Source organism: Odontesthes bonariensis, chromosome 16, assembly GCF_027942865.1.
Source record: "Odontesthes bonariensis isolate fOdoBon6 chromosome 16, fOdoBon6.hap1, whole genome shotgun sequence".
Lineage (NCBI taxonomy): Eukaryota > Metazoa > Chordata > Actinopteri > Atheriniformes > Atherinopsidae > Odontesthes > Odontesthes bonariensis.
Window position 1 is genome coordinate 16,529,579 of NC_134521.1, and position 18,157 is coordinate 16,547,735.

At 39.4% G+C, this 18,157-nt stretch overlaps 1 protein-coding gene across 4 annotated transcripts in view; it reads left to right on the forward strand.

Moving 5' to 3' along the window:
• The window catches only part of LOC142401160 (vacuole membrane protein 1-like), a 54,877-nt gene that overhangs the window by 21,113 nt on the left and 15,607 nt on the right, over positions 1-18,157 (forward strand). For all 4 annotated transcript variants that reach the window (XM_075486447.1, XM_075486446.1, XM_075486449.1 and 1 more), the window contains 4 exons: positions 3,208-3,339; positions 11,826-11,906; positions 12,289-12,405; positions 15,635-15,696. In XM_075486447.1, coding sequence (XP_075342562.1) covers positions 3,208-3,339; positions 11,826-11,906; positions 12,289-12,405; positions 15,635-15,696 — 392 coding nt within the window. The remainder of the gene's footprint in view (positions 1-3,207; positions 3,340-11,825; positions 11,907-12,288; positions 12,406-15,634; positions 15,697-18,157) is intronic.

Below are 18,157 nucleotides of genomic sequence, written 5' to 3' on the forward strand. Positions count from 1 at the left end.
TCATAGTTAACTTGCTTTTTCTTTTATCATTTCTCATTCAATTATTTAATCTTGGATGTTCCCCACCCGTGAGAAAAATAAAATCAAGTTAGAAATGCCACAAATTTCCATAGGGTACAAAATGTGCCCACTGATAACTCAATTACTTGGAAAACCCCTGGTCGTTACTCTGAATTTCCGCCAAACAGCGTCAGTGGTTTCACACATCTAACCATTCTTGTGGCTGCCAAAAAAGATTAAATATTTTCTGTCTGTGATATTTGTACAGGGCCTGAACAGAAACAATTTTTACCACTTAATTCTAAGAATATGCATAAATAGCTTGTTAAACTTTACAGTGTGTGTATTGCTTTTTTAACCTTGTACTTGAAAGAACAGCTTTCTATACTTGGGTGTCTAGTTACTTTTAGACTGGGCCTCTGGTGGTTTATCAATGACTCACATGTGTCTCACAGTTACCGTGACACCACCAACAATGGCCTATGCTGCTGTCACACAAAGACAGGATGCATGAAAACACAAGAACAGATACTTGCCACACTGATCTAAAATTCACGCTTCATTGCAGACTTTGTTACAGACACAGTATCTTTTTAAGTCAACTTTTATCATCAGTTCACTTACTTTTCTCATCATATAAAGGCAGGACTGCTGAGCATTGAGAAAAGAGAACTTGCTAGATGATACATTATGCGATTTTTATCATTTGTTGTTATCTGTTTCCCTGTTCCTCATAATGTGGAAGGTGCTGAGTTCAGGGGGAAATAGAGATCTTCTGTTACTTCCTCTCAACTGGTTCCTTTACAGGAACAAAGCAGCTTACTCTCTACTGTAACCAACCCTCAGGCTTCCTCAGAATTGTAATGAGTAAACTTTTCACTCATTCATACATGCAACAGCATTGTGATCTGAGGAGTGCTATCAAAGTCTGTTTGTTGAATATGTCTCTGCCAGCCGGTCCCATTGGATTCAAAACCACCCACGAGGCTTGTCATCTCTACAGTTGGAGACACCTGTTGCACACACGTTTTCAAAGCACCCACGCCAACATTTCCCCTCCTTCTGCCAGCTTTCTGAACACTTGGGATGAGACTTGAGACATTCCCCTCCTTCTCACAATCACCACGTGCCTCTTCTTCTCCCCCTCCCCACTTTCTCTTTCCTCCTCTCTCCTTGTCTTTCTGTGTTCCCTCTTGAAGTCCACTACTTAAGTCCCTTAAGTGCTCCACTTCAAGCGTCACCACGGTGCAGGTGGACGTGTTTCATTGCCCGTTGCACAAACACCAACAGCCGCACGCTCACAAACAGAGGCAGAGCTTTTGAATGGAGCAGCTGCCAGGGAGATTAAAACACGTCTCCATTATGAGAAAAAACTGGCAGATTTCATCAAAGACTTCTGTGTTAACAGGAGAACAGGATGTCCAGATTAAAGATGGGGTCTGCCAGATTTGGGGATAGCATCGCCTCTTGAGAATGATTGTTTGGTATTGTTGTCGCTGCCATGGTTTCTAACTACCCGCTAATCATCTTTTGGCTCTGCCATTCAGTAACGTACCAATACTGTGCCTGTGATTAGTTAGTTACGATCTTCTGTGAGCGAGACTGATGCTGTGATTTGTGTGTTCCGCCTTTACAACTGAAGCTCAGATTTTCTTTTCATTGCTGTCTCTGTTATGCATGCTGTTAGGGACTAGTTCAGGCTTGAAATTGTACATTTGTGATCTGTAATTGTAACTTAGTGTAACTATATCTTCTCATCTCCCCTGAACTCATACTCGCCCCTTTGTGTGTGGAAACATTAAAGTAATGAGCTGTGAGCAACTCCAAAAACACTGCATTTCTTGGCGGTTGTTTTCATCGTGTTAATTAAGTCTGTAACCTTCTCATGTTTTGGCGGATGAACCTAGTGAACCGACCAAAGTGCTGAGGATTTATTTCCCGCAAATCACTTCCGCTCGCTTTCTGTTAAGCCGTCTTCAATCATACAGGCTCCAGCGCTTTATGGCTACAAGCTCCTTTTGGCTGTTGTACTGTTCATGAGGTAGCTTTTCACCTACACGGCCTGTGCGTCTTGTATCCACAATCATTTAAAGATCTTTGGTGTTTTCACTCTTGTTAGTCATTTCCATTTTATTACAATTACGAGCTCCAATCACACAATCCCAAGCATAAAGCAGTGCAAGCTTCTTTTAACTGTGGATATTGATATTTTTTCCCTCCTAACTACCTAGTTACCATGGTAACGTGTTTGTCATAATGATAACCAAAATTATAGTAAAAATCAAACAGCTGTATTTGCTCACAGACATACAGTACTGTGCAAAACTAATGGATTTACTTTCTTGTAATCTTTTAAAATGGTCTAGACTAGAGCAATAGTTCTCTGGGTTTTCTGAAGGTCTTTTAAAGTTTTTGTTTGAACTTTGAATTGCTTTTCCATGGAAATGCAGTCCTGTCCTTGTACCTGACCACATTTATTCATTTATTTATTCAGACAGTGAACACTGACCTATGAATCATTCAAGCATTAAAAAAGACATCTAGCTCAATAGACGAACCAGTGTTGTGTCGACACATAACCAATTTTATACTGTGTTTTTATGAACTCTGTTACTAGTGGCCTGTCACATCATTTGTTTCCATTTCTTTAGATGCATCCACAAAATATGCCAAATATAACAAAGTTTGACAGATGCGAAAAAATAATTCTTTCACCAAGAAGGTGATTCCCAAAGAGCTATTAGCTGATAACTTGGCACGACTAAGCATGGAAATTGTGAAAACTGGAACAGTGGAGGACAAAAGAAATATCAGGCCTAAAAACACAAGAAATGAACAGTATCTGAAAGCGATGTCCTTAAGAAATAGAGATACGCATCTGGCTCTTAAGTTGAATCCTCCCCAGAGCCCAGACCTCAACATTACTGGAGCGGTGTGGGATCATCTTGACAGAGAACAGAAAACAAAAGGCAGCCAACATCCAAAGAAGAGCTTTGGGATGTCCTTCAAGAAGCCTGGAGAACTATTCCTGAAGAAATTACAAGAAAGATTGTCTAAGAGAGTTCAGACTGTTGAAGAATAAAGATGGTGGTGGCTCAGGACTTGACTCTGTCTTTCTTAAAGTTATTTTGAATTCAGCAGTAATTCATATTTCACCGTGTGTGTGTGTGTGTGTGTGTGTGTGTGTGTGTGTGTGTGTATAAACAGGGTGCTGGCACAGCTATAGGAGAGCTTCCTCCCTACTTCATGGCACGGGCTGCACGACTGTCTGGCGCTGAACCTGATGATGAAGATTACCAGAATTTTGAAGAGATGCTGGACCAGACTGAGTCCGCACAGGTGACACACTCTCCTTGCAACATCTGTAACCGCCATCATTCTCTCCGTTATCCAAAACGCTCTCACTTTTTCCACATCCATCCTTTACTCCCCACTATCCTCAACTATTAAAGTTCTTAGTCTTAGTCTTCAGTGATTACCATTTCTTTGCCGCAAAGTTCTGTAGATCTTCTAATCTATTTGTAAATCGTCCATTTTTAGTTTCTCTATGCTGAAATCTGGTGTGCCGGAATTTCAAACATTGCTTCTTTGCGTGGGTTCATAACTCATACAGCCCCACCTCAATTTCTCAATGGTACAACCAGAATTGAGTGTTTCACAACATTATGACTAAGAGAACAGCACTGATGATCTTGAGTAAAATGCTCTTGCCATTTCCGGCCTTCATTTAGAAATCTCCTGTGAAAAAAAATGCTCTCATATCAAACATCCCGCAAACGTTTCAACAATGCCTCGCAGCTCACTGTAAATATTTATTTTCTTACCCCTGGTGATTATGAATGGGGAGGGAGGAATGAAGGGAAACATGCGTGTGGTTTTGAAAAGGCTTTTCATCAGACCTGTCTGTTCAGTGTTCATTTTCAGGAATGCTTTTCTTTCTCTTGTAGTTTAGGTCAAACAGTCACACAGGCCAAGTGCGGTAAAACAACTGCATCCATAAATGGTTTGTTTGGAACTTTACGTCAGACTCTCTCTTGCATTTGCAGACGAGACCAAACTTTTAACTAATAAATCCAATGTTTTTATGAGGGTATCCCAGATAACAAGGCATTACAACATGGAGAAATACTTTTTACAATATGTAATTTAGTTTTCAGCACAATTAATAACAATTAAGCCGTAGTTTATATATGAATACTTTAGATTCCAAAGGGAAAAAAATGTCTTAATTGCATATTTGTCTCTGGCCAAAACATGCTCAATACAATATACATACAGGCTCTATTTGATAAATGAAAAATGAGAAATGTAGTGTATTTTCCACATGGCGACCTTAAAAAAAATCCTCATATCTATTGTTTCTTTGTTATTATTTCCCAAAGATTTCCATTCTATTTTTACACTCATAATACTACCATAATGGCATTCTGTTAGGTGTTAAACAATTAAACAATTTCGTTTATTTAGCTAATTGAGAAGTTTAAAAAGCACTGTAAGAACATTTCATTTATAGTATGTAAACCCATTGTTTTGGACCACTGTAAAACTCTGCCAACATCCATTCATCCATCCACATCAATAATGTCACTTATCAGTAAAGTTACTTGTTTCTACTGTCCAAGTGAAAGAATGGACTCAAACAGTTTTTGCCCTCTTGTCATCCTGTGGAGATATGCACACAAGCTGTTACTAAGGGAGTCACTTTATTCTCTTCGTCTCTTCCCAAGCGAGAGCGCCTGAACCTGGAATTACAGCACCAATTACTGGAGCCAAACAGTTCTTTCTGTGCTGCCTCTTTGAGTCAAAAACTTTCAAGCATGAGAATTTCTGCTACATGTCTGTTACTGATCTGATAGTCACAGAAGTAAGTGGCAACAGGTGATGAAACACACATCCCTCCTTTTCCTGTCATCTGCTTATATGAAACTGGGTAGAAATAAGCTTTTACGGCACATTATTCTCTCCCGTTTCTTTTGCATAGGGGTTAGTTTTCATAACTGGTCCTGTAAACTAGCAGAAACAGATTCAAGCGAATCACGTGACAAAGTGGAAAAAAGAACGAGAGCAGGGATGAGGCACCTGCTTTAAGATCTGCTGCTTTTAATACTGTGGACAGCTGTGTAGGCTGGCAACAACATCCGTCCCAGAGTTCAGACCACATGCCTGAGAGTGCAGCTCTGACATCACGTACTGATACAGGGGCGCTCCCCACCAAGACAAAAAGAAGAAGAAAAAAAAGCGCAGTGAAGGTGGAAGATACGGTGTTGAGACAAACGGGCGGTGATCAGAGGAAGAGATTTTGTTGAAATGAGCATCTCTGCCTCGAAATGTCTACGTGATGCGGGTCTTTTTCCAAGAAAACCAACAATGTGACGCAGGAGGAGCATCGTCTGTTTGTTGCGCTTCCGTGGAAAGGCAGATTAGAAGTGACGCAGCCACTGCAGGATTTGTCTTACTGTCTCTTTAACACTTTCTTTTTCTGTCCCTCTGTTCCTGTCCTTGTATCTTTTCTCACAAACCTCTCATCTTCCGTAGTGCATTGCTCACCTTGTCTTTATCTCTCTTTCTCTTTGCAGCTGTGTGTGTATGAATGTATGTGATGTGCGCTTGTTAGTTAGAACAGCATCTGGACATAGGTTGCACCACCAAGGACCTGTGACGTGGAAACTTTTTTTTCTTCCTCTCCAGGGCTTTTGCTATTAATCGGATCTTCTCAGGGTTCCCTTTTTTCCCTCAAGGAGATCCCGCAGCACATCTCCAATTTTCCACTTGTTCTCCTTTCACCCTTTTTCTTTTTTTTACACCTTCCACAGTGGAGCGAGGCTTTCATCAGCTGTGAATTTATGTTGGATTTTTTTTTCCTTGTTTTTTTCCTTTAAAAGCCGAACAGCATCACTTGTAGAACAAAGTGAAAACAGACTTCCCTGGATCTGGAATGGAGAAAATGTGTTATCGTTGGATCATTGTTTATTAGACAGGAAGAAGTTAAATTCTGCCATCAAGGATGCGACCCCTGTTGAACCTAACATGGTTCCACATCCACCCCCCCCCATTGCAACATCACACACACTCTCCATCCTGAGGCTGCAGAGCTTAATTAAGATGCTGACTTTGTCCCTGTCGCTCAAGTCACAGAGGTTGGTTTGAAGGTGCCAACGGTTTGACTTAAACCCAATGGTATTTCTCCCAGCCTACAGAGCCAACTTCCTGCCACAAGTGCACGTGATGCACAGCAGCAAAGCTGTCTGGGTTTTTTTCTTCTTCATTCAACAGAGCTATTCAAGAATAATGAAGTCATACTTTTTCTAACGGCTCCAGACGCTGATGTCATGAACATCAGTTTCTCCCCTCCCCTCTTAAATCTTTCGTTCAGTTCAAGAGCTCTCATCGTGCCGGAGAGGAGTCCTCAGTAATAAGACAGACCGTCTCCGAGGATCCTACATGGACCGTGTGCGTGATAGCTTGCAGCTTGATTATTTCCTGGCTTGTTTTTTTTTTTTTTTTTGCTTGTTTTTTTTTTTTTTCAATCTGGAACGGAAAGGGTTAACAGGCTGTGAATTCTTGATTGCCAACTCCCAGGATCGTATCTCCTGTAACTCAAATCAGGGCCATCTGCGCTGGGCGTATGCTTGCCTTCCCCCCTGGCCTACTGCACTCAAAGGCTCTCTGTGCTGTGGTTTGCCCAGCCCCGTCACATGACTTCTCTGAAAGTACCCCCTCCCTCCTCCTCCCTCTTTATTTCCAGTAAACTGTTTGAAAGGAGGGGGGTGAGTCAGAGTAAAACCAGCTTCCCTTTAACCGCAGCTTGTTAAAGAATTTGTCAACGTGGACTCAGGGGTGTATTTGTGTACGTGTGTCTGTGTGTGCGCTCCTGTGGACAGATTTGAATGTGTACCTCTTCTCATTTCTTTATTCTTAAATGGGGACTGTAGCTTGTAGTTGCGTCCGTAGTTCTTAATCAGTCCACTTCCTGTGCCAGACAGAGCGGGTGCGGGCTTGTCAGGAGTTAATGAGATGAACTTTAGCCGTCTTCGTGTCGGGGGCTTGCGACTCTGCCGGTGATGTGTGTCATCTGTGTGAAAGATTTTCATTGAGAAAAAAAAAAGAAAGCAAAGACAGATGAAGAGAGGGGGGGGGGGGGGTCGTGCGTGGGTGTTGACTTGTGTATAGGCTGTGCATAGATTTTTCCTTGTATGACACTTTAATTTTCCAAATAGGACAGAGTGCCTGTTGCTTGCTTTTTGTCTATGTTTGAACTATGTATCTCAAAACCTGACCCCAAAAAAAGGGGGGTTCAACAGCTCTTTCATAATGACAAGTGGGCAACGAGTTGTTTGCGTATCCAAAATAAACAGATATTATGTTGTATTGTATGCTACAATAAAGAAAAAAAAAAGGAACTTCACTATCAAAGGTTGTTCCCAAAAACTCACACTTTCTGTTTGTTTTAAAACTGATTCTGTTGACAAGTACATCTTTTAATTATAACTATATTCTATGATAAAGTCATGGCACTGTTCAAGCTAAAGAAACTGAATGTTTCTTGGTTACTGTAACTGAAAATAATGTTTCCTTCCTTTTTCTTTACCCTGTGAACTTTCCATCTATCTGTAACCACAGATATTCAGAGGATCATTTTAAATGTATAGGTAATTGTTCCATCCTCACAGATTTCAGACAGACGTAACCTCATTTCCAATAATTATACTAGTGGCATTCTTGAATCAGCGCTGGTCTTGTGACCAGCACTCTGCTACTCCTCATGTATAACAATAATTCATCTACAGTGTATTTACTGTAATCAAATCAAACAGATGTGGTACATTTTTTACTTTTGTTATGCTCAGCACAGATGCTATACTCAGCAGTCACAGATGCTTTATTTTCCACAGTTATAGAAAATTCCTTTTGACACCATAATAGCACACGTTCATTAAACATAGAAAACACAAATCTGGAAAAACTAAGACATAGTTGCACTTATTACTGTATGTATTTATTTATCCCAATAAAGAATGGACTCAACTGATGATATGATGTATATAGGCGGAAAATCCAGACCCATAACAGATCAAATAGCACAGCAGGCAGTTTTTGGCAAGCTGCCAGGTAAATATGGTGATTTTCCATAAGCCGCAAACAACAGTCTGGAATCTGAATCCCAGCTATCCCAGATAGATGCTTCCATGGTCCAGAAATGCAGTATGGAGAGAGAATCCAAGCACATAGTTCAACTGTTGTAAATCTCAGTGTCACAAGTTGACACATACACATACTAACACTCCTTTGCGCCCTTCCCTTTGCATCTCTTCAGGGACCCTTTGTTCACGCAGCAATGATACTTTCATGCTCTCTAACTTCGTGAGCCAAAAGTTCAACTACGGCACCCAATGTAACAATGCAAGTGTCATGATGTCTTGACAGCAAATGGGATTCACACACTATCTGGATGGCACTGATTGTTTCTGCAGGACTCTGTCCGCACTGTAACAGTCGTGGTTGTCAGGTGTCCCTGGTTCAGAAACGGTCCTCAGCGGTTCGGCTGTAAACCAACCATGCACATTCTTTCCCTCCCTGTCTCCCACCAGCTGAGCAGCTCGCACGCACGCACGCACACACATGCAAGCATAAACACACGTGCACACATGGGGACAGGCTAGAATTAAAACTACAGGGTTGTCCAAGGAGAAACTTTCATGATTGGACATCGGCGGAGGCAGAAATTCAAATCAAGAACCAATCAGATTCTGTGTCCCTTCGCTCCCCCCACCACCACCTTATTAGGCGACCTCCCATGTCTCTCAAATTTCCTGTCCACTGGGTTGCACCCTGTAAAGAATGTCATCAGCACTGTACTGGTTTTGTTGACCATATTAGGTATGATCATGGATTGCAAGCTTCCCCACCACACCTCATTTAAAAAAATAGATAACTGCCCCCCCCCCCCCAAGAAAGTGAGGCCTAAGTTCTTCTTATTCGATATAACAAAAATTGGTTTTCTCTATTTTATCTTTCAGCTGAGTTCATACTGTTTAAGGTGAGGAAAATGTGCCATTCAGCAAGCATCCATCAGTGCTATTATTTATTTATTGTTATATTATGAGATGAATGCTAACTGTGAAACCAACATAATTATGTGTCTGTATCAGCAGTTAATTAAAAAAGGTTATTTTGGCCTTTTGGAACATGAAAAACTCCCAATTATTACCAGTACAAAATGTAATTTGCACTCTCAAAGTCATTTGTAAATTATATAGGCCTAAAATCTTCTTCAAAGTGCCTTCAAAATTAAACTTCAATTAAGTTGAAATTCAATTTCATAGATATAAATCAAATGATTTCATATGATTCATCTTCATGTGTTTAATTCAAACTATATTATATGTGTTTATTACTGCAGAAAAGTAAGATTGAAATTAATTTAATGAACATTTTTATTCGCTTGTTTGTAAGTTTTCTTTTAAAACATATTCTTGGAAAAATTAGACTTACATTTTAGGATTAATTCTGCTAAATATTAGCTGCCCAGAGTTTTACTTAATAAAGGCTTGAGTAAAACTAATACTGATCTTATTTCTTCCAATGTCCCTAAAATAATTACTTAAAAATATTGAAAACCTCTATGGGAATAGAAGAGAGGCACTAGTGCCATAATAGATCTAGTAGCTTTACAAAAAAATATGAATCTTACTGTTTTTCTATCATTAAAGTGCCACAATTCTTCAGAGAAGTTCAGACAAATGTAGAAATAAAAATAATAAAGACTGAAAGGCATACAGTTTTCTGCAGGGAAGCCTGTAATTTTCACCAGCACTTGATCAGTTCATCGACATATTAAGGCCTGTAGATGAAATAAATTTGTGTAGAAGATTTTGGAAAATCAGGATGGTTGCTACCTTCTTCTGTTATTAGTAAAAAAGCATTTTTGACACCTACAAGAATAATTATCACAAGAACAGAAACATGCAAATGTTTACCAGTTGAAAATTCATAATAGTATTGAAGCAATGATTTTATTTTTTACCTAGATTTTGAAGGCATCCTCCAAGAATGTGTGATATCCTTTAAGGATTGCTTTTGCATTAGCAGTGTTCCCAAAAGTAGATGAGCAAATCAACAGGTTGAAGCTTCTCTTCCCAGAAAGTGCATTTCGAGGAAAAAAAATCTGCCATTGCAGTCTAAAGAGGCTTTTGTTGAGCCGTCAGGGTGATAGGGCAATACCAGCGGAAAACCTCTTACTTTGTGAGTCACTGGAATGACCAAAGTGTGTTGCCTTTTTCTAACAACCCCAGTACCAAAGGAATTAATAAAGCCCCAGATATAAGATGCATATATGCTGAAACCAGTTCAGTATTGTTCCAGAATTAAGAAGCATATTGACAAACAAGCCTTGTAATTCTTTTAGAATATGTGACAAGTGAATGAGATTATTTTACAGTGAACTTTTAAGATATTTGTGGGGGCAATCATTAAATTATTGCACAAACAAATTTGACTTTGAAATCTACCTTTCAGTCAAGCACTTATTGTAAATCTCCCCCCATCTGACATGTTAACGTGTAAAGATTTCATGTTTTGCTTTGCTATCTGCTCACAGTAATAAATTTTCCCTGTCCAAAGTTTCTTTTCACATCTACTTTTCACGTTTATTTCTGGACATGTGAATGAATCAGAATAACAGCCATGCAAATATTTTAAAGAGGTAAATTCTGAAGTGCTCTTTTAGATTTTTCATGTTCAAAGCAAAGCACCGGGACCTGAGAGGGTTTAGAAGTACAACCTCTCAGATTTAGTATCTGAAAGTTATTCGGATGTTGAAAGTGAAATCTTTGTGCTTTCAAATTCTAAACACTCTCTGCACAAGTGTATCTAACTTTTGAGGATTTATCTTTTTTGCTGAACAGTTGCTATGAAGCTCAATAATTGTTTTAAGCTTCTTCTTTTTTTTTTTAAAGGCACATTTCACATTTACAGGAATTAGAAGATTCTCCTGTCGCAGCTGCCACTCTTGCACTCATTTGGAAACAAGTAGATTTTAAAAAACAGATCATTCACTCATTTTTCGTTTCACTTGGATATTAAGGTGTTTTTGGATGAAAGAAAAAAGTTGAAATGGAGATTGAATGTCAGTACTCAGACTCTTCATTATAAATAAGAGGAAACAATAACATTGAGGGCTCAAAGAAGAATTCCAAAAGCACATATTTGATCTAAAATATCATCCACATTTGCCAATATCAAGTTATTCTAAAATGACATGTTGTCATTCGAATGGGTTTCAATGTATTCTGTATAAATTCACTGAAAAAAGCAACATTACAGCTTACTGCAAACATTCATTTCACACAACTCTGTGAAATTCCCTCTTCTGCATAAATGCTTAAAAAACAGTAAACCTAGTTACTTTAATTCTCCTTCAACAAATCTTTCAGCAGCCCAATTATTTATAGAAAAGATTTCAGCTCAAACTAATCTACTAATCATTTAGAAATATTCCTAAAGTTAATAGTATATTAGTCACATTAAATGTATGATTGTACTTGGTTTTAGACTGTTTGAAATTGTAATTAAGGGAAAAAAAACTTGGTGTTCATCAATTTAGTGTAATATGTGTCTTATTGAAACTCTACAGCAATGATTAGAACAATTTTAGTTATTTCTTAAATTTACAGTTAAGAAAAAGAGGCTATGAAGCAGGTTTGAAATGAGTCTCGTAGATATGTCGTCTATGACAAGCACTTAGTATACAGACACTATATGATCAGTAAACATTATCAGGTTTGAAGGATATTTATCACATATTTCCCTCTTTTCCTGTTTTTCAGGACTTTGCCTCCCGGGCTCAAGTAGCAGTGCAGAAACTCATCCAGAGAGTTGGATTCTTTGGGATTTTAGCTTGTGCCTCCGTAAGTCAAATCGTACATCTATAAAACATATTTACTCACTCACACCTTAAGGTTGATCATTTTAGATAATTTTATCAAACCCACATTCTCCACACTATTCATAGGAAGTGAAAAAAAGCAAGAATGAGCATTACGAAATGTATATTTGACAAGTAACAGATGGCACAATCAGTCATCCTCTCGTGGTTTCTCACTAGGATACAAATCTAAGGAAAAATTGGCTACAGAAAATAATACTATATGGACATTAATTTTCTCTCATAAGTTTGTCTCATCTTGTCCCCTCAGTTTTTTATGTTTTTGTGGAGAATTTACAAAATATGTTATCCAATCTAGTCTAATATCTAATCTAAGTGTAATTACATAATCTATTTCCCCCCAGATTCCAAATCCCCTTTTTGACCTGGCAGGAATAACATGTGGACATTTTCTGGTCCCCTTCTGGACTTTTTTTGGTGCAACACTCATTGGGAAGGCGGTTATCAAGATGCACATTCAGGTAAGCTGCAACTATCTGTACATTAAAGTAACTAAAGCGATGACTAGTCGTCCTCTTCCCCAAACCTCCTAAAAAAAAAAAAAAAATGTTCATGAGAATACAGCTTATGTTTAGCCTGTGTGGTTTCATAACAATTGATATTAAGTCTTTATCTTTTGTGTTTCACGTCACAGAGACACATTTAAACAAAGTCTGAGATATGAATACACCTTAAATGTGATTCAAAGGGAGAACTGTGTTTAAGTAATGACTCACACTCACGCACAGCATCTCTGCACTGTAGCAGCTGGTCGTGAGGAGGCCATTTTGTGGAGGCAAAATAGGGAGAGTCGACCATTTTGTAACTGCAGCTGAGGCAGCTCTTGTGCTTTGTGCAGTAGACTAGTCAGACTACGACAGACTGAGAAGTTACAGTAAAATAAAAGCTACATTCTAAACCTCGACTGAGAAACAGCAGTTCGAAGACTTGGCATCACTAATGTTTTTTTCTAATCCTGGAAAATCCTCAATTTGCGTCCAGGAATTTGCAGTATGTCTGTGATTACTGTCAGGGGCTTAACTTTTTGTTTTCTAAGCAGATGCAGGAATTTGCTCATTGTGACACACAGCTGGGGGTTAAGAGCAAAGCATTTTTTTCCTTTCTCTACCTAATTTCTTATTATACACAGAAAGCATTGTCCTACACCAAACTGAGGGAAAAAGATGTGTTAACTTAGTGAGTACAAGTTAAAGCAGATCGGCATTGTCTGTGGGAGGTGATGGAGGAGAGAGGGACAGATGGGGGGTGAGGAAAGGGAGGGTGGTTGTATGCACAGGAGGCACAATCACACACACAGGACCAGATTACACCCAGGGGTCCCAGGGGCCCCCCACTGACAGAGGTGTGTCCTTCTGTGCCTCACAGAAAGGGAGACCTTACCCGGCTCGCCGACATGCCTGGGGGCCCAGTTTCTCCTGTACCTGTTTAGTTTAATTTCCTTCAAACTTGAGTTTTGCTTCCGATGAAAATTGTTCCGAATTTTGCAGTGTGTGAGCAGAAAACAAGAAGTATTAGAAAAAAGATCCGTGGAGCAGGTGACATTCTCCCTCATTGGCCAAGACGGAACAAAAGGGGATTTTGAGGCTTGTGTTTCTGTGTGTAGGCATATATGTGTGTGTGTGTGTGTGTGTGTGTGTGTGTGTGTGTGTGTGTGTGTGTGTGTGTGTGTGTGTGTGTGTGTGTGTGTGTAAAAATATGAGCAGCCTCAGTGCTTCAAAGCATGTTTTTGATCTTTGTACCTGTGCTTCAGGTGTGTTCTCACCTGTCTCCAAGGAGAGGCTTTTTTATTCTTTGCTGCTTCCGCCCTTTATTGCTCACTAAGCTTCACCTCTGCACCGTTGAATAGTTAACGTCAGCGGCTTTTGTGACGCAGCAGGTCACTTGAGGATCACGAGTGATGTCACTGAAGTGCTCACTTTGGGACCTTGGGACAGGCGTTCATCCTGAGAACTGAAGCATTGTGAGGTGTGGCGGAAAAACATAGACCTCAGTACAGCAGAAGCGGGGTGAGGGATGTTGCTGTTTCCGGTTATTACTTTTAAATCTGAATATTTGCATTGTCAGAGCCGCACAAACATGTTGAGAATTGTTTAAAAACTGGTGTGATGTCTTGCACTGCTTAGTTTGTGTAAAGGGATCATGACTAGGATGTGCGTGTCTCTTGTCGACATTATCAGTGAACAGAAATTAGCGAGTCGAGACAATGTCATCAGTTTCCGAGCAGACCCATCTGAGGCATCTTAGTCAGCTTTCCTGTTTCTTGCTTTGTTTAGGATGACAGATCATATGTCGGTGTTAGAGTAGAGATGCGGGCGCACAAAAGCATAACCCTGTTCAATTACTGCAAAACGTCTTAAGTTTAAGTAAAAAAAGTTGCAACTAACAGTCTTTTTCTTTTTAAATCTTGTAAATGCCTGTTTTAAGTTTTAAATTCTATTTATCAAGTCTCTCATTCATTCTGTTAAATTTACAGTGGCACACTGAGGCTTAACTCCCACGCAAAGTAAAGGACAATAAATGACAATACATGGATGACCTGGATTAAATGTTACATAAGCTCGCAGGAACACTGTAACAAAGAAATGATCAAAGCACCCTGTCGCATGAAATTAAAATAGTTGCTGGGGCGATTAGGGCTGAGCGATCTGTAGCTTGATCATTGGTGTTGTGGATGCTTTACTGATTATATTTATGTTTGTCCACCTGCAGTGCACTTCATCTTGTATCAAAACTCTGTTTTAGATTGTTGCTCAAGTTAGAAATGAATGAATTAAGTCTTCTTGTGACTGACTTTACATTTAAATCTTTGTATCTTAGATGTCGCTTTCATGGCTTCAGCATTAAATGAAAATTCAGAAGATTCTTTCATGTATTATCCGTCTTTGTTTCTTCAGAAATTCTGGACAATGATTTAGAGTACGGCTTAATAGGTTTTAACAATTGCTTTTTCTGCACATTATCAGTTTTTTTTCCATGCTTGACCTGATCAGAGCTCTAAAGGCTGAACACTTGATGTTAACATGTTTGTCCAAAAAAAATGTGTGTACATATATATGTATACGTGTGTACATATATATGTATATGTGTGTGTGTGTATAGTTAAGAGCAACAGCTAAAAGAACAAGAAATAGATCTTAAAAAATCAGGTCATTTTAGAGTATGAGTACTTTTGCCCCCCTTTCAGGAGGACAAAGAACTAATATGAACCACAAAGGCTGCCAGTCGACTGTTTTTTCCTGCTGTCTCAGTGACTAACAGCAATCAGACCGGACAGGAGCCAAATCCAGACCCCCTCTGAAGTAATGACACATCATCCTTGATTCCGCTGCTCCTCTTTTCATGTGTTTTCTTAGAATACTCACTCGCCTTTCTGATGATAGCCTCTTTGATAGTAGTGTGCTGTGTTGGTTTATGTGTCATAAAGCCCAGGCCTTTTATTTCTTGCCCTCCATGGCAAAAGTTCTCACCCGTCATGGCTGCTTTCAGCCCAAACCACCTTAGACCTATAAGACATGGGTTTGAGTATAATGAGTAGTGTCTGTATGAGTGTGTGTCTGTGTGATGGGAAATTAAAGAATTGCGGGTCAAACTGCGGTGCACACGTTGCCATGTTCAACACCCCAGCAGTGACCTTATGGTTCAGTAACTGACTCTTTTCTCTCGATGTGTGTGTGCTTCTTTGTCATACAGAAACTGTTTGTGATCATCACCTTCAGCAGGCACATTGTGGAGCAGATGGTCTCCGTCATTGGGTGAGTACGCCTCGTCTTGTGTGTGTGCGTGTATACTCCTATCACACATCAAAGCGTTAATGCAGAACGTGGCAGTTAAGGTACGCTTTTGGGTGGCCATGGGGCATTCGGGTAACTTGGGAGATGTGTGAACTCTGCCTCCTCCTCTTATTCTTCTCCATGACCCTGATAAAGGTCATGCACTGTCAGAAGGGCTTTTGAGTTAAACATTGTGTTTTGGAAGATGAGGCACGACTTTATTCTGCTTGAAACACTTTCTGCATACCTTGAAACCGGAGTTTTGTCACATTTTTCCCCGTTTTGGGTTTTCTCTCTGCTTAGTTACATGATTAATGACTTGGATTTTTCCACTGGATGACTATGGGCACTAACGTGTTCTGGTTGCTTCACAGGACAAGAAAGACTCTTGTCTATTATAAGAACCTCTTCTCTGGTTTATCACTCTCTTTTTGTATATACTGTACCTGGTCTCATTGGGTATACAAGTAAAAAATGAGACAGCTATTGGTAAGATGCTGGAAACATCAATGCACTGAAGGTGTTCTGAATATTCTGAGATATTTAAACATTGAGAAAATGAACTTCGTGAAGAAAAATTGTTTAACTAAAAATCTGGTGCATTTGAAATGATGGCTCGATGTAAGAGAAGTTGAAAGAGCCCCTGTGTTTGGTGTGGGTGCTGATGGGTGCCATGATGGGTGTCCTTGTAGAGATGCCAGAGGCTGCAGCTGGAAACTACCCTCGACACACCTGCTGGTGGGAGTGCCTTTTATTGCACACGCATATACACTCACAGTCATGCACATACTCCCAAAACTCTCACTCTTATCCTTGCACATGCACACACACACACACACACGTGCACCATTTATACTTTAGCACTGTGGGTCTCACACACATATTTGCTGTGCTGAAATCAGGCGATGAGATTGCATCAGCTTTCCTTCTTGCCGTCTTGTCTTTTTGTACTTTTTCTGCTTCTAAAATGAGTTTTGGAAAGCCTCAGTCAAGATCAGATATTAAGAAGACTTTTGTTGCACTTTTCTCTGTGTGTATTTGTTTCGGTGTTTATTTTATTTTGGAGACAGCACTTTTAACGCCATGATATGTGGCTGAAATGACATATGATCAGAGGAGATTAGTTCACTGTAGCTTAACAAGGAAAAAATACTAGATATGTCGTATTTGTGTGTGTGTTGGCATACACAGCTTTATATGTGTATGCATTGGTTGTAAATGATCTATACCCTGTGGCAGTCATTGTTCATTGAGCTGCAGACTGTGTGACAGATGACTGGTTAGTGACAGGTTTCAGTCTGACTCACTGCTCGCTTCTTCTCTGTCGGAAGTTTCCCTTATTACAACTTGTCAACCGTTAGCTTCCTTCCACCTTTAGCTCTAATTCTGTGTCACTCTCACTCTCAGTCACCTATCACCTTATGAATGGGTGACAGGCTTACCGCCTTAACCATTTCTGTGCCGACAGACCGCAGTGTCAACTGTAAAGCTGCTTGAAGAAAAAATTGTCACCTTTACATATTCAATATTGCAGATGCCTGTAGTTGGCCCTCATCTCTGTGTGTATTTGCACACACACACACACACACACAACCACCTTTCCTCTTAATGTTCTGGAGGTCTGGTTCTCTTCTCACCTCAGCCACAGAATTTTTTTTTACCTCAAATCCTCGTGTTTGAAATAAATCCGGAAATGTTAGAAGAGCTTTTCAAACACAGCCTTTGCTAGAATAGCAGTGAAAGCTTATTCAGCTTTATTTATCTTTTGATTCATTAACTCTATGAAAATATTTCCAGTTTAATTTGATTTCTCAGTATTGTGTAAGCAGGTCCCTGGAATTGGGATTTAAGATCTCTTGTAAATTATCTTGAAAATTCCCAAACTAGTTTTTAATTGGATGTTTAGTCTGTTTGATGTATTACAATTGATAACATCTGGTCTTTGTTTTTTGTTTTTTCAGCATTTGAAATAAATTTTGTTTTGATTACTTGGAATGAAATCTTTTTATATGACACGTTATGTGTCTTTATTGTGGAATTGGAATATTTTTGGCTTCCATTCTTTCTTTTTGCTTGGCTCTGGATTAAGTTCCTTTTTAAATGGAGAGAATTGCATTTGTTTTTGTGAGCGACTGAGGTGGCCTTCGGACTTTGGCTTTGGTGATCTCACTCTGGCATGACATAATGCAATACTACACTTCAAAACTTCTTTTTTTTTACCTCTTCTGTTTGCTTAATAGATGAGCTAGTTGGCACAGATTTCCGTGGCTTTAACCGTGGGTCTGAGGGGTTATAACTTTTTTGTAATAATTTAAGATAATCACATAAATCCTGCACAGTTGCTTTGATGAAATTGTTTATTTATAATTATGCTATTATTTATTTATTTATCTTGAGTGTGTAAAAGTTTATTTTCAGTCAGTCAATTGATCAACTGTCTGAC